The following is a 22,906-nucleotide window of genomic DNA, read 5'->3' as shown; positions in this document are numbered from 1 at the left end:
TGACCTCATCATCTGGATATAATACTTTTACTTTTACAGTCTTTCCACATCTGAAACACCATCAGGGGAACCTGACCCTCCACAGTTAAAGAACAGATCTGTGGTCAGTTATTAAAATAGCCTCCTGGACTCCTCCTCCTCCTAATCCTCCTCCTCACATCCCGTGTAACCCGAGCCGGCGGCGGCGTGCAGCGGAGGATATTTTTCCTGGATGTATCTGTCACTTCCTCCTGTGGAGTACATTACAGCGGGTTCATCATATGGAGCCGAGTGCTGCTGATGGGATAATGGAGCCGATGAAGCGGTTGAGCTGGACATTCGATTGTGTCTTCCTGACCCAGCGGAAATGGCTGCCTGTGGGCGAGGAGTTTCTAACAGAGATGCTGCTGAAAAAACTCTGAGTCAGTTTGTGTCTAATGAGGCTGTTTTAAATAAAGTTTGAGCTGCTGGACATCAGATGTGTCAAATAAGATCCTGAAGTTTAAGTTTTTTACTCTGAATGTTTCTGACAGAGAAAGTTTCTGCTCGGAAACAACTTGAAGCTTTAACTTTAACCTGGACATTCGTGTGTGTGTGCGTGTGTGCGTGTGTGTGTGCGCGTGTGTGCGTGTGTGTGTGTGTGTGTGTGTGCTCAGGTTCTGGGTGGTTTCATCAAACACAGTGAAATGAATGTAATTAATTAAGGAGTCCAATCATCTGTTATTCTAATTTAATGAACACTTGTTCTGGTTCCATTCGATTAGAACATGGAAATCAGAAATGACACAGTGACGCTGGTGACGTCTTTATAAACTTTAATCAAAGCATCCAGCAGCGTCCTGTGCCGTCCTCTAATGTCCTCAAACATCCTCCACGTCTTTGTCCTGTGCAGACTTCCTGTCCCGCCTCCGCCATGAGTGACATCTACGAGTCGGCGGCGAACTCTCTGGGTCTGTTCAGCAGCCCCTGTCTCACCAAGGTGGAGCTGAGACTCACCTGTAAAGGGATCTCAGACCGAGACGCTCTGTCCAAACCCGACCCCTGCATCGTCCTCAACATGCAGTCCCACGGACAATGGATGGAGGTAAGTCGCCATGGCAACTGGACTGAGCTTTCGCCCGCAGGCAGTTCTGTGTTTGTGGTGCTTTCATTGGACTGGCCCCCCCGTCTGTAGGAGAGTCAGGGTCTCCGCTGTCCTCAGGTGTCTTCAGGAGAGAGAGACAAACTGTGAGTGGTACAGGGCTGAGCTTCATGCTGCTGGGGGGGGGGGGGCTCACGCACCCTCACGCACCCTCACGCACCCTCACGCACCATCACGCACCCTCACACACCCTCACACAGATTAACAGTGGTAATCGTTTGAAAGACTTGAAGCTGTGATGTTTGAATGTTCAGCAGAGAGAACGAGAGAAGCCTAACATCTGATCAAACAGGAGACAGCTTTTATCTTTTATCTTTTCTGTTTCTCTTGCTAGTCACGTGTTTTCACTGATGTCTGATCAGGTTAAAGTTTCATCACACACTCAAACACGACACCACCTGCTGCCTCTTAGCGCTGACTCCTGATCGGCCTCTGTGTGTCTTCACGCTGCGTTCACTGCTCAGCCTGAAGCTGGACATTTTCAGCCTCGGTGATGTGTCCTGTCGGAGTCTTTAATGGACAGAAAAGTGCTGAGAGGTGAACGAGCTGCTGATGAAAACACAGGAAGGTGCCGAGCTAATTAGCGGAGCAGTGAATCACCACGGGGCAAATACAACAAGACATTAACCACTCAGCAGAGTGGAGGCTACAGTCCTCCACCTCCCTCCCTCTCTCCCTCCCTCCCTCTTTCCTCTGTTTCTGTTGAATCTAATAATGACATCATCTACCTTCATCTTCACATAATAACTAATAACTGCAACAAGCCTCAGAGTCAGAACAGACTCTGGATCTGTCTGAATCCCTCTGTAGAAAACCCACAGGTCCATAAACCAGTGCTTCTCAACCTTTTCCAGCTCGAGGCCGCGGATCACAGGTTGGGAACCACTGACATAAAATAACTCTCGCTGTGCGTCACGCTGCAGTTTGAGCATCATGTGGCGTTCACGTGCAACATGAGAAACCTGGTTATGTACGTCCCTTTGAACGTGATGCTGACGGTATCACCTGCAGGTGTGTCTTGATTTCTTGATTAAACCACTTCAGAAATGTGGATCAGGGTTTTTCCATGTCACAGTGTCAGACTCGTCCAGGTGACCGTTCAGGTGTTTGTGAACACAGGTAAAGAGGTTCCCTTGTAGAAAAACAGAAGCAGGATTCTCATTGGCAGACAGCAGATAATCTGTTTACTCCAGCCATGGTGAAACACTCGTCTTCCTCCCACCGTCCTCTCTGTTGTCGGCCATCTGGAGCTGGACTGTGAGGGAATGACGTGCGGTTGGAAGCTGCTCCGGTTCATTATCGACACGACAGACGATGAAGAGGGAAAGTGAAAAGATTCTCTGCTGGTTTCTGCTTCTTGTTTGAGTCCAAACACAGTGAGAGTGAACACACAGTGAATCCACACTGTTAGAAATGTGCTGCTGGTTCCTCCATATCTGTACATCACATGTAACGACTGTTTCATTGGTTAAAGAGCAGCTGAAGTAAAACTGACTGTGAGCACCAGCAGCTCACTCGCTCCTCTTTAATGGCTCCACTTTTAATAAAGGCTGGTTCCTCCTGGGAGCTGGAGATAAATCTCTTCAGAGCTGCTTGTTTTACACTTAGAGGGTCGGTTCACCCGAATTACAAAGAAAACATGTTTGACAAAGTTACTATGAAAATATTAGAATAATTATATTAATTTCTTTGAGGAATTGGCACAAACTGATCCTTTAAAGTCGAGGCCGATTGTTGAGCCTGACTCAGTCAGTAACTGTTTTTTTCAGACTTAATTTGTTCGTTTTATTTTTTATGCCTTTGTTTGAGCGGACAGTGAAACGATGCAACAAACGCCTGATGTGAACTGGGGATTTTGTTTAATGGTCGGCACCTCCTCGAGCAGGTTCGTTATCTGCTGCTGCTGCTTCCACTAACGAATCCAACACTGAGGAAAAGTCACATCTCTGACCTGAACCACACAACAGGTTAATAATGTGGAGCCGCTGCAGGTGGAGGTTGACCTGAGAGATCAGATATCTTGGTACCAGGTGTGCACAGTTTACCTGCCCAACAGCTGAGCTGAGCCTCAGCTGAGTTACTCCAGCTAACACCACGTCTGAGGCTCCACAGTTTAAACCAAATCATTAGCAGCTGTGAGAGATGAGCTGCGTCCCAATTCAGGGGCACATCCTTCAGAGGGCGTGTCTACGAAGGTGTGGCCCTTCGGCAGAGGGCGTGTCTACGAGGGTGTGGCCCTTCGGCAGAGGGCGTGTCTACGAAGGTGTGTCCCTTCGGCAGAGGGCGTGTCTACGAAGGTGTGGCCCTTTGTTGCCGTTGTATCAAAATGAGACGGTCTTGACTACAGAGGATTTTCCCCTTTTCATCCCCAGCTCTGTCGCCCTTACTGTTGTCTCACAAAGTTGCATCCTGTTGCCTAGCAACCTTTACGAGACATTACGTAACTGTGATCGAGATTTTAAGACCCTTTTTTACCGTCAGCTGTTGAACTGAGCTGACACTTACATTTAAGTGTAATCCTCAGACTCTGTTGGTGTATTGTTTTCATTGCCGACACGCAATGAATCCTGGGATATGTATTCATCAGGACTGTTTCCTGGTGGACTCTGAGGCTGTTGTTTTGGTTCAGGACAAACTGAGCTCAGTGACAGACAGGTGTCACAGGCCTCTCAGGTGACTGTTCCACAGTGTTTAGGCCTGAAGTCTCAGTGTGAGTCAGTGGGTGTCAGCAGGGATTATAATCTGGTGATGTTTTAATGGATAGTGTTTGTTCTGTGGCTGTTTATTAAAGTTTTATTGATCCAGGGATCATCATCGGGGCTCTCTCTCTCTCCCTCTCTCTCTCTCTCTCTCTCTCTCTCTCTCTCTCTTTCCTCCCTCTGGTTTCACTTCCTCACATTTTTAATTGATCTCCTCCATCATTAAAATAAATTCTTTTTCTCTCAGAATCATCTCAGCTGCTTTCAGTTCAGTCGTTTACAGGAGACGGATTTAGTTTTAGTTTCCTCCTCTGGCCGATGGGCAAAAATAGAATTATTGACAATATGATAATGGGACCTAATGGAAATAATACAACTGTAAATGTTTATTAGGCTGTGAATGGCACACAAGGGTTCAAAGCTCTGGACCATATTTGTAGCGCCTGAAGACACTGAAATACGTGATAATACAGTGTCTGTCCTCTGCAGCACCGGATGTCTGTAACATCAGAAAGATGTTGGAGTCCAACGACTCCAGTCACATTTAACAAGCGTTAGCTAATGTTAGCAAACATTTAGCAGACGTTAGCAGATGTTAACAACATTGAGAAAATGTTAGTAGACGTTTAGCAGACGTTAACAGATGTTGAGCAGATGTTAGCACACAATTAGTAAACATTAGTATGTGTTTAGCAGACGTTAGCAAAGGTTAGCAGACCTTTAGCAGATGTAAATGTTTTGCTGTTGCTACATAGGCAGCGTTAGCATTAACAGCTGTTTACCTGGAACATGCTGATACGTGTATCTGCTGTATAGGAGCAGGATAATGTCTTCCTGTCTCTCCACACAGTGAGAACCTGCGGTGACGGCTCAGACTGAGAACAGCCTGAAAAAGCCACAACCTAAATTTTTTGTTTTAACAATTTAACAGAGAGCTGGTGTTAAATAATGGAAATAAGTGAGTGCACCACCCACGCATGTGGTGTATGAGCCAGTTCGTTTTCAGTGTTGTCTCACACAGTTGAAATGGTAATGTATGCGGTGTGACATTTCCTGCTGTCGCTGACGCAGGCCGCCTCCCTCTGGACCGTCACACCCTCCATCAGTCAAACGTTCAGGGAGAAACAGATGAAAGTGTGAAGCAGAGATGGGAGGACAGGAGGAGGGGTGACTGAACAATATCTTCTAAAAGTTTTTAATCACAGCTACAAGTTAAAGATTTATAGGTTCGATGTTTCACTGGAGGAGACAGAAGAATGTCAACAAGCCGGGGCACAACAACCCGTGTCTGTCGTCATAGTGACAGTGAGTGTCAGTCAGAGAGCTGGTAACTAGCTCCACTAGCTCTCTGCCATTATACAGAGTTGTGCCTGAGCAGACAGAGGTCACACCCAGAGGCTCTGCTGCATAAAACATGACACACAGCTTCCTCCGAGACCACCACAACAACTCTGGTTAAAAGTTGGGGGGGGGGGCAGTGCTGCTGAGTCCAGGTTGAATCATCAGAACCAAAGACAAACATCTCACTACATTCAGAGCGGTGGCCATTTTGCTTTCAGGTTGACCGTCTCGTTGTCATGGATACGATATCTCAGTAGCACCGTGACGGAACGTCTACAAATTCAGCACAAACATTCACTAAGACTCAAGGATGAACTGATTATATTTTAGGGGTCAGAGTTCAAAGGTCAAGGTCAGTGTGACCTCACAAACACTTTTTAATCATAACTCAAGACTTCACACAAATGGTTAATATTTTCTCTGACTCTGGATGAACAGGAAGTGACCTGAGACGAGTCTGAGAGGAGGAGGAGCTGATTCTAGTTTTAACCTGTTTTTATCTTCATTTTACATTTGTGCTGCATTTCTTAAATGAAAGGTGCTGTACAAATACAGTTTATTACTATTATTATTATTATTATTATCATCATCATCGTCATCATCATCATTATTATTAACTGAAGAAGTCAACAACGACTCCCATCGTGCATTTCACCAACAGCCAATCACAGAGCTTCATACGCTGTTGTTGAAGCTAAGTAGTGTAGTATTAAGAGCCGTTCACACAACTGTTGGAAAAACAAACAAACAAACAAACAAACAAACAAAAAACAGATGTTGAAAATCACAGTTGAATTAAAAATAAAAAAACCTGAGCTTCAACAAACACCGACAGAAACTAGATCCGGCTGTGAATCAAACTGACGGGTTCTTCTGTCCCTGAGTTACTGAATTCTGCAGATTCACTGAATCCTGGAGGTCTGATCTGATCTGTGACACTGTGGAGGTCAAAGTTCATCTAAAGACATAATGGACTGTTGAGTGTGAGGTTACAGATGTTCCCTCTGTCTCATCTTGTGTGTGTGTTTCCTCAGTGTGTGGTGTGACTGGGTCAGACCTGCTTTCTCTTGCCCCACTTTCTGTCTCTGAGTATTTTTAGTCGTGGAAATGCAGATGAAGCTTTCACACGGACACAAGCTCCTCCTCTTTTTATTTTTCCACTCGTCCCAGTTTCATTTTCTCTCTTTCCTTTCAGTCTGATTGTTTCAGATCCGAGTCTGATCCATCAGGTCTGAGCCATCAGGTCAGATCCCGGCATCAGTCAGTTTAAGTCTCTGGATGTTCAGAGGGAAGGTTTTACAGATCGTACAGCAGCAGCATCAGAGCGTCTCCTTCTCTTCCTGTCTCTCAGCTGTGCAGCCAACGACACAGTCTCAGGTTTAACACAGTGCGTGTCAGTGTGTTCTCAACTGAAATCCATGTTGCTGTGAATATAAAATAGTAAATATATATAACCAATAATAAATAAGCTTTTCCCCTCGTGGTTACACACAGTAAACTGTCAAAGAACAAACGGTTTCATGTTCATTGAGTCCGTTACACAGACAAAGCCTGTGACGACACTAACGAGGAGAATTAATGAAGAAGAAGGAGGAAGAGAGAAAACCCTGGAAACGTCTTCATGAAACATGTCAGACTCCCGGTTTGATCAGGGAAGAAGCTGACGAGAGGATTTCAGAGGAAACAGATGTGTGAGGAGGAGACTGATCTTACAACAACATGGACGTACAGTTTGTTGTTGGTGCCGACTCAAATAGAAGAAGAAGCTTGGAAGAAAAAACACACGAGGCTGAAAAGGACAGTCTTCTTCAGACTGGAGACGACGATGTTCATGAGTCTGATGAAGGTGGAGACACTGGAGACGAGTGGACGAGCAGAAACACAGAGGAACACACGGCTCGGCCTGAAACACACAAAGTTTTCATCTGAAGATGTCAACGAGGAAACAACAGTTCAGACCGGTTCAGACTGGATCAGACCAGATCAGACCGGTTCAGACCGGTTCACTGTACTACACTGTAATCAGATTTATATTTTGTTTCTCATCAGGAAACATATTAAAGCTACAGCAACACTTAAAGAAATATTGTTTATGGTCAGAGTCAACATCATCATCATCATCATCATCATCATCATCATCGTCTCCAGTCATTTTGATGGTGCAGTAAGTTTGAGGCTCCTTAGTTTTCTACACCAGAGATCACCACGGTGCTGAGGCTGTTGGTGTCAGTCAGCAGCTTCTGTCCTGTCATCATCACGCCACCACCGTCCCTCCTCTGTTCAGACTGAGGTGGAGTCTTAAATCCTATCGTGCTATTCGTCTGTCTGTGATCAGGTGAAACTTTAATGATGCGCAGAAGAAGAAACGAGGATGGAGATCACAAAGATGAAGTACGACACAGAGAAGCAGGAAAACAACAGAGAGCGGCATGAAGACATGGAGACAAGACATCAACAGAAACTCAAACTCACTTCCTCACAGGAGGAATGTGATTCCTCCGGCGTCGTGTACGAACATTTCTTGAATTCAATGAAATATAGATTTAATTAGAGAGCGAGGCAGAAAAACACAAGCTGAGAACATGAAGCAACATCAGATCAGCAGCTGAATAAAGACGCACTCGTCTCAATGTAGATCAGCCCAGCACACGCCTGGTTCCACGGCCCGATTCTGGCCCAGATACAGCCCGAGTGTCAGATGCTGCAGCCACATCTGGACCAACTCTGGCGCACACACAGAAAATCCTGGAGGGGGGACAAGAGTGTCTCCTCGTATCTCCTCCTCTCCTCATGTCTCCTCGTATCTCCTCCTCTCCTCATGTCTTCTTGCGTCTCCTCGTGTCTCCTGCGGGAGCCGGAGAGTCTGACAGACGTCGTCCAGCACAGTCGGACACAGAGAAGTGTGAAGACTCAGGAACTGCTCCAGGAAGACGTCCCGCAGGGTCAGCAGGGGGGTCAGCGGGGCGGCGGGAATCCTCTCACACTCCATGTTGGATTTCTTTTCAGCTGATTCAGACAAAATCTAACGATCCAATCTTTAAGTAGCGTGTGGAGGAGCTGCAGCCGGAGCACCATCTGTCTGAGGAGGCCTCTGAGTGGACGGCAGGTCGACCACACGCCTCCTCTCAACAGCTCCGCCTCTCAGAAGCTCCGCCTCTCAGCAGGTTTCACTCTGTGCTGTCACTTTGTGACTCGTCGAACAGGATATACTTTACTGTATATGATGAGTCCTGATCCTGATCCTGATCCAGATCCAGATCCTGATCCTGATCCTGATCCATTCACATCCAGCTTCATTGATTAATTAACATGTGGATTTTCAGAATCAAAGTCCTTTTTTCTTCTTATTGTGAAAATCTTCTGGATCTGTCTGAAGAACAGATTCTTTTCAACATTTATTTTCTTCTTTTCTTCTTATTCTTTCAAAATAAAAACATAAAAGTTGAAACACGTCGTTTCAAATCCTCGTTAATGTCCATATAAACATGTTAACGACATCATACACAAATCTGTCACCATGGTGTTCTGACCCACAATGCCTCAGTCATACACTAAGCTAAACTCTGATCATGTGACTCTTACTCTTCAAAATAAAACTAACCTCACATGAACAGCGTGTAATTTACAACCAGGAATAATTTTAAACTGGTACATTATTTTTAAACAAACCTTTTATCAATGTCACCTTTTCATTTCCTATTTATTCCTTTTTTAATAAACTTAAATTATCGTGAATCTATAAGAAACATATGAAGCATATCACTCAGACAGTTACTCCACTGCAGTTTGAATATTTTCTGACATTTATCGACCAAATGATAGAAAATTAGCTGCAGACAGAATGAAACTGTCAGTGTGTTTCCATGGTTACTGTATGTTGACCATTTACATTCTTGAATATGTTGATTAGAGGTTGAATTGATTGGTCGTTTGGTCACACAGATGAAACACTTCCTGTAACGATCCAACGTGACGGAGAGGATTTTGAATTTCTGGCTTTTGGAGGTTCAGAGTAAAAAAGGAAAACTCAAGTTTTAAAGAATTTTTTTCTGTGACCACGTGCCAATCACCTGCCGATCACCTGCCAATCACCTGCCGATCACCTGCCAATCACCTGCCGATCACCTGCCAGTCACCTGTTGGTCAGTCAATGCGGGCGGGACTGTGACACCTTCTTTAAGTTGATCACAGACGCTTCTCTCCTGTTTCCTTCGCTCTGTTTTTCCTTAGAGAAGTCACATATTCAGACTGTGGTGATGACCTCATCGTGTCGTTGTCTCCTGCAGGTGGACCGGACGGAGGTGATCCGCAGCTGCGTGAACCCCACCTACTCCAAGGTGTTCACGCTGGACTTTTATTTTGAAGAGGTGCAGCGTCTGCGCTTCGAGCTGTACGACATCAACAGCGGCCACAACGGGCTGAAGGAGGCCGACTTCCTGGGATGGGTGGAGTGCACGCTGGGACAGGTGAGTTTCAACACGTCCATCACACTGAAGGTCTCCTGGATCCCTGGAGACCTCGTGCTTTTCACCTTGATGCAGGTGCTCAGGTGTTTGTGCGTGTGATGCGACAGGATGTATTCTTCCTTCCTATTCGTCGGTTCAGAAGAGGTTCACCTTCACCATGAGCATCAGGTCCAGAGGAATGAAGGAAGGGCGTTAAACATCAAACCAACGAAGGTTTTCCTCTCAGATAATCATTTCAAACATGAAAGGAAAGACACTCAAAAATAAAGATTCAATTTAACAACAAATCAAAATAGTCTCATTATGTTCTCGTTAGAGAAATAAGGACAAAGAAGGTTCTCTGTGACCAACAGACTAATTACAGGAACAAACTTCTCTTATGATCTTCAAGTGCCCAGGTGAACTCTATCAGGTAAATGAGGGGTGAAAACAGGAGCCAATCAGAGATAAGGAAAGGAAAGGGAGTGAGGGAGGTGAAGAAAGGAAGAGGAAAACAAGAAAATCTTTACTGCAGTCGTCCTTCTGTCTTCAAACATGATCACAGTTTATGTGACGTCAGAACGAGGCTGCAGCAGTTCATCTGATCAGGTCTTCTCTCCGCCTCTTCAGTCCCTGTTTGTTTCCTCACAGTGGGAGTCTGTCGAGGTCGTGACCTCTGAGTAGACACTGAACGAATGAGGTCACGGATCCTGAAATGAGTTTCCTCTCAGGGAGTCTGGGCTCAGTCTGGGAGACTGAGACCCGAGACCCCACCTCAGGTAGAGAAGAAAATGGATGGATGGATGGAGGGAGCTGCTATGAGACAAACAGACACAATGAGATGCTGAAACAAACCACAGACAGTGAACTACACAGCAACATGCTCCATGTGTGTCTCATCTCTAATCTTCTACAGAGATTTTATTCAATGTTTCAAACCAGATTAACTAAATAAAACGTATGCAAAGTGTAAAAATGTGCCTCAGTTTCCCTGAATAATCCTAAATATTATAATATCTCCGTCTGTCATTTTATTCTCCATCTGACGTTTGCTGCTTTTCATTTTCTTCTGGCATCAAATTACTTTCCATCCTGCTCCGCTAACAGGTTCATCTGTCAGAGCCGTGTGTGTGTGTGTGTGTGTGTGTGTGTGTGTGTTACAGGTAAATATCAGCGAGCTGTCACTCGTCACACTCACCTGAGCTGAAAGTTTAAACGGCTGCTTTTGTTTTGAGTTTCTAAGTTTTTAACCCGACGATTGTCTGAATCTTCTTCTGGTGAAAAACTCTGTTCTGTTCCGTCTCTTCTTCTGCATCTGATGCTCAGACGGGGCTGAGTGTTTGTGAGGAGACAAACGTCCTCAGAGTCTCATTACAGCAGCAGACAGAGAATAAACCTCTGACAATACGACACAATCAGCATCTGTGGGTTTGTGTAGAACATCACTGAAGCTGATACTCAGTTTTTATAACAAGGAATTAAAAGTGACTGACTTCAGAAACTAAAAGTCATTTCTCTGCCTGAGGAATAAAATGTGTTGATGTTTCTTAAACAAGAGATTTTCTTACAGAGTTTGGTGGAGCTGCAGATAATTGACTCTTAAATAGATTAAAAATAACTTCCTTCATTAGAATGAAAGTGGAACGAGGACAAACTGTCATCAAAGACGATCAGTAAATAATGTCCCCCGGGATCGTCATAATATAATAACCACAGGATCGTTTCCACGCTACAATTTATTTCTAAGACTTTAGAAACTGTTGTCTCCTCCTGCTGAAACACCTGCAACATCTTTAATTAATCCCAGTCTGGGTTTGTGCTCAGCACAGAGTCCACTCTGTGTTTGACAATCGACCGTGACGTTCTCTTAAAACACCTGGGGGGTGTAGTTGAGACCTGAGAGATAGAGCCTGACACTCCGCTTTACCTGCTGATACACCGAGAGGTGCTGGTGTAGAAAGGTGGTGGTGTAATAACGTTGTTAGAATTTTATAAGAAACAAACCACCAATAAGGTAACTTGTGTTCTTTGATACGAGGGTGAGCAGTACTTGATGAACCACAATACGGAGGCTGCAACAATAACTATTTATTGTACAAAGATATGTACAAGGATAAAACTTATGGTAGCAAATGTCTCCAAATTGGGGGAAAGTCTTTAAAAGAAAAGGCAAGTTAACAGTCTTAAAATAATCAGTGCGAGAGGGCTCGCTGTCGTACTCCCAGTCCTTGCTCTAGCGCCCTCTATCCAGTTGACATCGGTCGAGCCCACACCACCAAGGGTCCTTCTTCTCCACTCCTGGAACCAAGAAAAATAGCCAGCAGTCTGCACTTCATAGGCAGGGTTATATGTCAATACAAGCAACCTCACCAACAGACTGGTTAGAGGGAACTCACAGCTTTGGGCAGAAGCTCCTGCTGGTCTCAGTCGTCCGGCCTGCTTTCACCCATCACCAAGGCCCCCTCTGCTGACTCGACACCTCCAGGTAACATCCACTGGTCCTGGAACAAAAGAACGTAGACAGCAATCTACCAGCTTTAAGCAGAAACTCCTGCCTCTGCCACTCGCATCCAAAAGCCTCCAATACACTACTGTGTCTGTCCTCCAGCCTGCATGGGGATCCTCCACTACTTGCAAGGTGTGTGGGCTCAGTCGAAAAAAAGACCTGGAGTCAAACCTGCTGCTCTGTCTATATAGATGGAGAGAAACCCTCCCCTGAGTCACCATTGGCCGGTGTGGCCAGCCTGTAGCCGTTGATTGGCTGCAGCAGATGTCAGTCCATGTCTGCAATCACTGTCTCCATTGTGTTCACCTGTGTCAGTTAACTTAAACATGCATGTCAATACACTCAGACGAAGGAAATGTTGCACTCAAAATCATAACTAAAGAAAGCAACTAAACACAAACATGCAAATAAACACTGAACATGCATATAAATAAACAAAATACTCAAACACAACAAACAATGATTTCCACTGCAGACAGCAACACAACACATAGTACTCAGTATGACACTGGGCAGAACCAGAACCTCTCGGCCGGATTACTGTGAGTCTCTGGACGAGTCCAAACGCAGCTGCCAGAACAAAAATAAAAAACTAGATTCACCTCCTCCTCAGGAAACATCTGATCTCAGTCTCTGATTCCTGAGTCACAGGCTGAATAATGACCTGAACATGAGGAAGTCACAGTGAAGTTGACCTTTGACCTTGTGGATATAAAAAGTCATCACTTCATTTAATCCTTATAGACATGTGAAACGGTGTCATAGTTAGTGACCTTTGACCACATGAAGTCCCGTCACATTAATCGATATTTTAAATCAATCTTCGCCTTCGCCTCAGTGTCAGTGTCCTCGCTTCATTTATCTTTCTCTTAGTTTCATTTTTTTTCTTTAATGTTTTTGTTTATTCATTTTCTCTTTTATTGATTTTATTTTCATCCTCAGATGATTTCCTCTTATTTATGTTTTCTTACTGTTGATGATAAATCACGTTAGGTCACTGCTGTTGTTTTTAGATGTTGTGGTGATTTTAACATCAGCAGATCTGCTCAGTGACTTTCATCATGTTTCCTCTCATTAATGATATTAAATACAGACTGTCATAATTATCAATATCAGTCAATATGTAGAAGATGATTGTGATAATATATTTGCTCATACTGCTCTGTGAGGCTGTAAAACTCGTCTGGGGAACATGAATAAAAGAGAAATAAAACCAGGATCAGAGACGGATCATGAAGTAAAGATGTGTAACAGCCTGACGAGGAGGAAACAGAAACATCCAGAGTTTTCCGTCCATCTGCTCGGCCTCAGTACAAACTCAAGTTAAGTCTTCTTCTCGCCTTGCCGTGGCGGCCGAGCGACGCTGTGGATTTCCTGCCGACTGTTTTCGGTTTCCTGCGGGGGGAGAAGTGTTGGAAGAGGAGGCGGCCGCCAAGTCTGTGTTCAAACAATCAGCTCAGATGACGGCTGGAGAGTCAGCGGCGTGGAAGCGCTCCTCTCCCTCGTCTTCGTCTCTGCCAGCAGCGTCAGCGGCTTCAGCTGCCAGCTCCTCCACCGGCCAGATGGCTGCTGGAGCGCCGCGGCGTTCTGCTAACAGCCCTGGAAGAGACGCTCAGAAACCATGTGTGAGGACAGACGAGCTTCAGCAGGACGAGGACGCTCAGCAGCTTCTGTCTTCATCCTGCTCACAGCAGGTCTGAGGAGGACGGAGACGACTCGTCCTCCGACTGAAGAGGGAACAGAGTTTATACAACAGACAGCCGTGGACCGTGGGAGTGAAAGCAACCGTCTCTCTCCCATAATCCTCAGCGGCAAACAGCTCCTGCCTGACTGAGTGTCCCCACTTCACTCAAATGTCCTCAGTGTCTCAGGTCAGGGTCCACATCCCTCAGAGGGCGTGGTCTACGAGGGCGTGGTCCTCGTAGGCCGTGAAGGCCGAACCGTGATGAGACGGTCTGGTCTTCGCTGTGGGTCACCAGCTGTTCCCGCTCTTACTGTTGCATTGCACAGCATGGCTCCTGTCGCCTAGCAACCCTGACAACACTTCAGTAAAACCTTTTTTTTCAGTCTCTTGGTTTTAACAGTTGAACTGTTGAACTGAGCTGAAACTGAACACTGACATTTAACAGTGTGATCCTCAGACTCTCTGTCTGTGCTGTGCAATGCATCATGGGATATGTTGGACCTCGAAGGATCCACCTTTGTTGTCTGGGAAAAGAAGGACGGATCTGAAGGAGCCAGTGAAGTGAGACAGTCGCTCTGTAAACATGTCCTGACTTTATAAAAAGTTCCTCTCTTCATAAAAACATCGTCACGTTACAACATACGAACTTTCCAAAAACATCACAGAGACTCAATAAGAGTCATCTTCTTCATTCACAGTTAAAAACTAGACAAGATTACCTGTGCACTAACGTGTGTGTGTATGTGTGTGTGCGTGTGTGTGTGTGTGTGTGTGTAGATCATCTCTCAGAGGAAACTGTCCAAAGCTCTGCTCAGACCAGGAGGCACCGTGGGAAAATCCATCATCACGGTGAGCCTCACTCTCTCACCTGCTCTCACTGCCTCATCAACCTCTCTCGCCCTCGTGACATCACTCGTTCAGACCCAGGTTGGTGGTGGGCGTGTCCAATCTGTCTGTTGGAGCCATGACAGTATCTCATTGGTTAATGTGAAGTACAGCTTATAAGCTCACACCATCAGACACTGAGTGGGTGAGAAGCCGGTGATGGATCAGGACCTCGTGGAAACAGTTTGTTGTTTCTGTCTTTGCTCGTAAAGTTTGTGTTTGACTCATTCAAACCTCCATCAGACCCGGCTCAGGGGTTTCTGTGCTTCTGTGGTTTTTCCAATCAGCTGTTTGGACTCTGATCCTCTGAGCTGGACCGTCAGCGTCTCCTCAGACCGGCTCAACCTCAGATTTACTGTCTGTTTATCCTCAGACTCACAGCTCGCTCTCTCGCTCTCTCTCTCTTCACCTCTGTGGACACATGAAACGGTTCAGTGGGATTTATTTTGAAAGGATTTCTGAAGAGGAAGCTGCTCCACTTAAAGAATCAGCTTTTATTTTTTTATTTCTCTCTATTTTTCCTTTTGTCTCTTTTTGTTTCTTTTTTTGAAATGTTGGTCGGTTATTCTTTCTTTTTTCTTCTTGTCCTCCACTTCCCCTTTCTTCATTTTTCCTTCCGTCTCTTCCATCCTGTCAAGTCTTTCTTTTTCTCAGTTAATTTCTGTCCGTCCTTCCTTCTTTCCTTCCCTGCCTCTTTCTTTTCTTCCTTCTTGCTTCCTTCTTCATATATTTTCTTCCCTCCATCCTTTTTCAATTAATCCCTCCTTTCTCTCATCTTTCTTTCCTTCTTTATTTCGTTCCTGTCATCTTTCACTCTTCTATCCTCTTTTTTATCATGTCATTTATTTCCTTGTTTATTTTACATATCCTTTCTTCCTCTTTCTTTCTTCCTTTTTATTCTGTCTTCTACATTTTTTCTATAATTATCTTCTATCTCGTCATATGTTCATTGATTCTTACTTCAGTCTTTCCTTTTCCCACCTTTCTTCCTCCTCCTGACATTTTTTCAAATTAATTGATAATTATTGATAATTATCATTACGTCTCCTACAAAATGTTTTTCTGCTGTTTCTGTTTGTATAAAAACGGATTGTGTTGATTTCAGGAGAGAATATTTGAATATGTTTAGATTCAGTCAGTGATAATTTTGCAGATTCGTTCATTAGTGTTTCCTCATTAAAGCTCCTCCAGTCTAAAGGTCTCAGTCCATGTGTAGTGTGATTATAGATCAGGTCTAGGTTCTATATTAATACTGTGAAAGTATCAAAGCCTCAGTCCACAGAGAAATGCACACAGCCTGTATTCAGAAACTGAGCCTTAAAACCAGCCGTCAGGACTTCTGGAACTTTGTGATGTCACAACAAAGCAGTCACCAAGCCCCGCCCACCTGGACCCACCATCCAAACCTTGCAGGATTTGGTTTCTCTGAGTGTTTTTACCTGAAATCTGCTATATTTTTATTGGATCACTGAGATAATCAGCTGACTGCTGTTTCCATAGGAACAGAGACTGAAGTGACATTGAACCTCTGTTCCCACGGCGACAAGTTTCCACAGATCACTCAACTACAATCAAATGATCAGATATTAGACTGACTTTATGAACAGTCTGATCAGACAAACATCCAACTGAGTGACATCAGACCACACCATGGATGTAGCAGGTTGTAGTTAGCTTAGCATTAAGCAGCAGGTGAATGAACACGAGTCGTTTGTTTTGAATGATTTCAGTTACTGACTCGTGAGCAAGTGAGCCTCAGTGGAAACATCTATTCAGAGGAGAAGCTAAGCTAACAGGCAGGTGCTGGACCCCAACAGAGAGGGGACCCTGTTCTATTGTTCTTCCTCATCATCATCATCATCATCATCATCTGTCCTTTAATCTGTCAACTGTGTGTGTGTGTGTGTGTGTGTGTGTGTGTGTGTGTGTGTGTGTGTGTGTGTGTTTGTGTTTCCAGATCACAGCGGAGGAGCTGACGGGCAACGACGACTACATCGAGCTCTCCTTCAGCGCCAGGAAACTGGACGACAAGGTAACAGCTGTGTGTGTGTGTGTGTGTGGTGTGTGTGTGTGTGTGTGTGTGTGTGTGTGTGTGTTGTTGTTAAAAGTCTGAGCTCAGGTACGTTCACTCACTCACGTTCATCCTCTGGTGTCTGTGGAGACTTTCCCGCTCTGGAGCTTTGGTACTGATGTGTTTTACACCAACCAGCAATGATTGGTCTGCCAGAGCTGGAAATGGGAGTAACCATAGCAACAGAGACAGAGCAGGCTACAGCAACCTACAGGAGTATGGCGGGAAAACCTGGGAAGTTTCTGATGCTCCAGAAGAAAAGAAACTCAGACTTGAGAGAAAAAACCAAAGTCGAGGACAAACACTGATCAACAGTGGTGTGAGGACAGAGACAGAGACAGAGACAGAGGACAGAGAGAGAGACAGATGCTCAGACAGATGTTCAGACAGATGTTTGATGTTCATGATCGAACAGACTGTGAAACTTTATTGAATGAAATAAAATAATGTAAAACTTTTAAAAAGTCTGTGTCTGTACGTCTGTGTGTTCAGGACTTCTTCAGTAAGTCCGACCCCTTCCTGGAGATTTACAGACTGAACGACGACGCCACGCTGCAGCTCGTCTACAGGACCGAGGTACAAACACACACTGTGACATCACTGTGAGGTCACACCACGTGGCTGGACTCGCCAGATGTGTGATGATCTGCATCTGTAAAAACGTTTACAGGTTTTCTTTCATCATGATGAAACGGTTAATCAATCAATAAAACCTGAGCCTGTCACTCATCAATGATTGTTTCAACATCACAGAAGAAGTCCTGACGTCTTCTTCTTCTTCTTCTTCTCTGTCAGACGGTCATGAATAATCTCAACCCGGTGTGGAAAACTTTCAAAGTTTCTCTCAACTCACTCTGCAGCGGAGACCATGAACGCAAGCTGCAGGTACACACACACACACGCGCACGTGCACAAACACACATACACGTGCACACACACATACACGCGCGCACACACGCACGCACACACGCACACACGTCTCTGGTATCAGTCGATGATGTCGTGGCTCCAGTCTAAATGTGGACGTCTGATTGGTCGGGTCACAGACGGCAACTTCCTGATGACACAAACTACTGAAACATACAAGTGTTCACTGCCGCTGGTTGCCGTGGAAACCTTCTATCTCTAAGTTGAATTCTAACATTTAATTTGTTGCAAACTTTATTTAAAGTGAGACAACAACAAGGTGAAATCACAATGTGTGCGTGTGCGTGTGTGTGTGTGTGTGTGCGTGTGGTGTGTGTGTGTGTGTGTGGTGTGTGTGTGTGTGCGTGTGCGTGTGGTGTGCGTGTGGTGTGTGTGTGTGTGTGTGGTGTGTGTGTGTGTGTGTGTGTGTATGTGTGGTGTGTGTGTGTGTGTGCGTTGGCAGTGCACCGTGTGGGACTGGGACTCCAACGGGAAACACGACTACATCGGTGAGTTCGAGGCCACGTTCAAAGAGATGAGAGGAGCCATCGACGGACGACAGGTAGGTCATGTGACCATCACGTCACACGAGACGGTTTCTGTTCAAGTTGAACTGAACTCTTAAATAAATCTGAATGAAGTTTCCTTCAACACGAGTCGACAAACAGCTGATTCTCCATTAAACCACAGAAGAAGAAGAGGAGGTCGCTAAAAGACCCAGGTAAAGGTGAGACGACGGAGAACATAACGGAGCTCTGACGTGATGTTAATGTGAGGAAGGTTCATCCTCCTCTTCATCGCTCCTCTCTTCATGTTCGTCAGTTTATTCTCATTTCAACATCTCAGATGAACGAAACCACAGGTGGCAACACACCTGTGCCTCAGCCTCAGCCTGGTCTCAGTCCCTCACCTGTCGCTCTCTGGAGGGAAACTGGGGCGAGGACGATGCAGAGTCATCGTCATGGTTTCTGCTGGTTTACTTGAAAGTGGGTCAAACCTAAACCAGAAGCACTTCCTGTCAGTATGACCTTATATAGACAGGTGTGTGTCAGTACGACCTCAGGTGCAGACTCTAACTGATGAACATCATCTGATCTCCACCATCTTCTCGGGTTTAATATTCATGAACCATAAAAACAGGCCTGGAATAAAATTATAATAATGATCGTTAACAGTCACAATTAAGCTCCAGAAGAAAAACGCCAATCATCATGAGTCTTGTCTCATGTCTTCAGTCATCTTAGTCATCTCCTTTCTATCAGCTGAGGAGGGAGGACGATAAATAAAAAGAAAGGGGGGGGGGGGGGGGGTGGAGGAGGAGGTGAAGTTACTCTCCACCCAGCAGAGGAGAGTTTCTCTGCCGTGTCAGTGGAGGTCCAATCAGATCGGAGCCCCCCCCGGTTTCCACTTCCTGTTTCAGCCTCGTCCTCCTGCAGATTTTATTTCATGTTTCCTGAGTGGAGGGAAAATGCTGCAGGTGAACGGGTTAATGACGCCGGCGGTCTCGTCTCATCAGACAGTCACACGGGATCGTTACCATAGAAACACTAAGCTCTTTGTCACTGATAATGAGACAGCTGAGAGAGAGAGAGAGCGAGAGAGAGAGAGAGAGAGAGAGAGAGAAACAACCTGAGCAGGTGGAGGAGGAGGCGGAGCCGTGTTAACGTTTTAATTAGTGTCTGTCTCACTTCAGTCCGTTAGCGTTTCCTCTGGACAGCTGCGTCTTCATTAGCTCTGTCTCCGCCAGCGGCGTGTGGGGTAATTACATCACACCGTCCGTCTAAACAACAGCCCCAGAGGTGCGTTGTTAAAGGGCGCTCACTAATTGGAGCTTTCACAGAGATCTGGAGCTCAAGGACCTGACGGAGATCAGGTCAAACCTGCTGAGGTGAAACTCTGCTGCTCCCTGTGGTTTGTAGCCACGTTAGTGAACGATCTGCAGGGCTTTCTCCAGCATGGGAAGAGATGTTGGTCGAGGTTATGAAATATAACGTGGACTGACTTCCTCCTCTGCTAACGTCATGGCGACCACAGACACTGGGGGGCGCCTTCACTCCAACATCGACGTGTTGTTTTGGGGAATTTGTAGAAAAGACTTGACGCTTCAACCAGCTGCTGCACCAACGACTCACAGGCTCACAGGGTCTCAGCTGTTAGCACTGGGCTAACAACCTGACGCCGGTTACACCTTAAGTTTTCTACTTACTTATGGTTTAATTTCTCCTTAGCTGAGGGAGTTACTCTGTTTCTCAGAATCTCGCACCTCGACTGTCCCCGACCACAAAGATCATGTGACATAAAACCACAGAGCTCATTGAGGGGTCATCATCCACTGATATAAACTGATGATATAAACCTGTGATGTCACATCAGTTCCCCTCGTTAAGGGTTAAGGGTCATCTCTCTCTGAAGTCTGTCTCGTCTTAAATCAGAGGACCTTTAGTTTTGCCCTTACTTTGGTCTCTCAGGTCTTTTGTGCAACGGTTTAACTGACTCTAAGTGATTCCTCAAGTAAAGATTAAGAAGAGTTAAGGGGGTTTTGTGCCACTGTTTTTATTTTAAGAAAACCTTAACTCAGACTTTAAGGTGTTTTGTGCAGTACAGGTGTGTCCTGACATTTTGTTCTCCAGAAACACGGAGAACACTGATCTTGTTTAAGCTGTTGTTAGCTGGTTGTAGCTAACAGCTGGTGAACATGGCGGAGACCAAACACAGAGCTAACAGAGAGGGAAAACTGGACTGAGACTTATCACATGACACCATGACACATGTTTATTTGTGTGTGTGTGTATGAGACTCACTCAGCTGTTAAATTGATTGCGCAGCTGGAGGAGACAGACGTCTGCCTCAGACTCAGATTGACAGTCAGCTGTTTCAGGACGGACAGGAAGTCTCTCGGTCTGTTCTGGTCCCGGATCAGTTTAACCATTTTCACACCGTCAGAAATGTTGCTGATGACTCTGCATCTTCCTCGTCCCAGTTTCCCTCCAGTGAGAGAGACAGGTGACACTGAGACCAGACTGAGACTGAGGCACAGGTGTGTTTCCACCCAGTCAGAAACAAGAAACACTCAGGTTCTAGTTTGATGATCAGCTCTCTGCTGCATCGAGATGAAAACCTGGATAATAAAAGCAGCAGCTCCTCTTGAAGGTCACTCCTGGCTGACACCTTGTGTGTGTGTGTGTGTGTGTGTGTGTGTGTGTGTGTGTGTGTTGCAGGTGCAGTGGCCATGCATTAATCCAAAATACAAAATGAAGAAAAAGAACTACAAGAACTCTGGGATTGTGATTCTGAACCAGTGCAAGGTGACTGACGACTTCCTGTTTCTATCTTCGTCTTGTAAACTGAGTCTACGTCTTCCAAGGTTTAATCTGGGTTTGATCAACAGTTTAATCTGAGTTTAAACAAAATTTAATCTGGGTTTAATCACAGTTCACAAACTCAGCTCATCTTTGCTCCTCTGGTTTTTCTCGGCGTCTGGCTGGCAGCCTGTGTGAGGAACCAATTATGTGGCTCTGAGCAGCCTGACTAACCTGACATTTCCCGCCAGACGATGCTGAACGGCACTCAGACGGCGAGCGAGGGGAGCCTGGGGAACCCCGCTGCCGAGCGAGAGCCAGATAACATTTAGCCTGATGACACTCGACACGCGGAGGAGTTCCCGCTTCAAAACCAGTTAACGGCCGTTTGAGGAGAGCGAGGCGGGATGAGCTGCAGCACAACACGGAAACATATTACTGAGGCGCTGTGAGCGTGGCGAGATCATTAACACTTGATGGATGAGGAGTCGGAGAGGAGGCGGGAAATGAAGCCACACATTTTCAGGAGCAGGAGGAGAGTTAGTGCTGAGGTGACAGAATGAGAGCAGGTTTACAGGCCGAGCTCTAACGACCCGCAGGACGCCATCCATCCACAGCTGCAGCTCCGCCCACCTTACATCAGCTGATGCCTCATGATAATCAGCTGTTCTCATTCTGTCAGAGCTGCAGGGCCACGCTCAGGGAGTCAGACTTTACCCTCACATACTGTTTGACATTTGGCAGCAGTAAAAATCCCATAAATGTCTTTTAGCCTGAAAGTTGATGACTTTTCCTAAAGTGACCCAAAATACACAAAAATGAAAGTATTGTCAAATGTTATACTTTTGTTCAGCTGCTACAAATCTGACCCGTATCTATTGAAGTGGATTGTAGAGCCACAGATATTAGATTTGTGGGTCAGATGAAGGAACATGGAGGTTTTAGGGGATCTTGAAACTGTGAAACTGTACCTGCCATGTCTGTGTGTATTTGTTATGGGACAGTGGTGACAGAGTTCAAGGGGGACCTCGACACTGTCACCAGAACTGTCTGTGTTCCCGCCACATCTGCCCAGGTTCCCCCAGAGACAGGCACCTGCTGGTCTTTGAAGGGTCATGGGGGGGGGGTCATTATAAAGGTACCTGAGCTGCCACTTCACTGACTGAGGTTCTGGCAGCAGACAGACTGTGCAGTAGATGTTTCTCTCCAAAATCCAGTGATGAAAACCTAAAGAATACTCTCTCCTTGCTCTGACACATTAATTAAGGATTAATCCTCCATGTATTAATGTCAGAGAGGCTGTTTATACTTTCTACATAGATCTGTAGTTCAAGATTCACTACAGACACTTATTATGAGGGAGTTCTTACTGTGATGTGGAGGCAGAAACATGAACAGTATGTAAATAAAAATGAACTAGAATCACCTCCTCGTGGTCGTATCCCTCCACCACTCAGACTAGTTCCAGGTCTCATCTCTGTTTATAGAGTCAGAGAAAATAGTTGTGTGAAAGTTTGTCATAATTGCTGTGAAGTCTTGAGTAATGGCTAAAAAGTGTTTTCTGAGGTCACTGTGACCTTGACCTTTGACCTTTGACCACCATAGTCTAATCAGTTCCTCCCTGAGTTTATCCATCAACATGTTACAGAGATACAGCGATCACAAGGCCAAAACTGTGTTTTATGAGGTCACCACACCTGTTAACTCAGTGATGCATAGATGGTTAAAATATCCGACTCCCTCCACGCAGACCAGAACCACTGAACATGACAGAGCAGTGTGACATCATTGCTCTCTCTCTCACTTTGATGTTTCCACCTTTAAATATTCATGTTTTTATTTCCTCGTCTGCAGATCATCAAGATGCACTCCTTCCTGGATTACATCATGGGAGGCTGTCAGATCCAGTTTACAGTGAGAGAACACACACGCACACACACACACACACAC

General features: G+C 45.4%; 1 protein-coding gene across 1 annotated transcript in view; it reads left to right on the top strand.

The window, feature by feature from the left end:
* LOC111233658 (copine-4-like) overlaps nt 1-22,906 on the top strand; it is a 34,513-nt gene that overhangs the window by 2,879 nt on the left and 8,728 nt on the right. Inside the window, exons 2-10 of the mRNA XM_022761528.1 lie at nt 872-1,063; nt 9,447-9,626; nt 14,573-14,644; nt 16,638-16,712; nt 17,244-17,327; nt 17,547-17,636; nt 18,121-18,219; nt 20,876-20,962; nt 22,811-22,870. Coding sequence (XP_022617249.1) covers nt 893-1,063; nt 9,447-9,626; nt 14,573-14,644; nt 16,638-16,712; nt 17,244-17,327; nt 17,547-17,636; nt 18,121-18,219; nt 20,876-20,962; nt 22,811-22,870 — 918 coding nt within the window. The 5' untranslated portion in view covers nt 872-892. The remainder of the gene's footprint in view (nt 1-871; nt 1,064-9,446; nt 9,627-14,572; nt 14,645-16,637; nt 16,713-17,243; nt 17,328-17,546; nt 17,637-18,120; nt 18,220-20,875; nt 20,963-22,810; nt 22,871-22,906) is intronic.

The sequence above is a fragment of the Seriola dumerili genome, unplaced genomic scaffold (genome assembly GCF_002260705.1).
Source record: "Seriola dumerili isolate Sdu_G_001 unplaced genomic scaffold, Sdu_1.0 BDQW01000415.1, whole genome shotgun sequence".
NCBI lineage: Eukaryota > Metazoa > Chordata > Actinopteri > Carangiformes > Carangidae > Seriola > Seriola dumerili.
The sequence above is the reverse complement of the archived record's forward strand: the minus strand, read 5'-3'. Positions and strand labels throughout refer to the sequence as shown.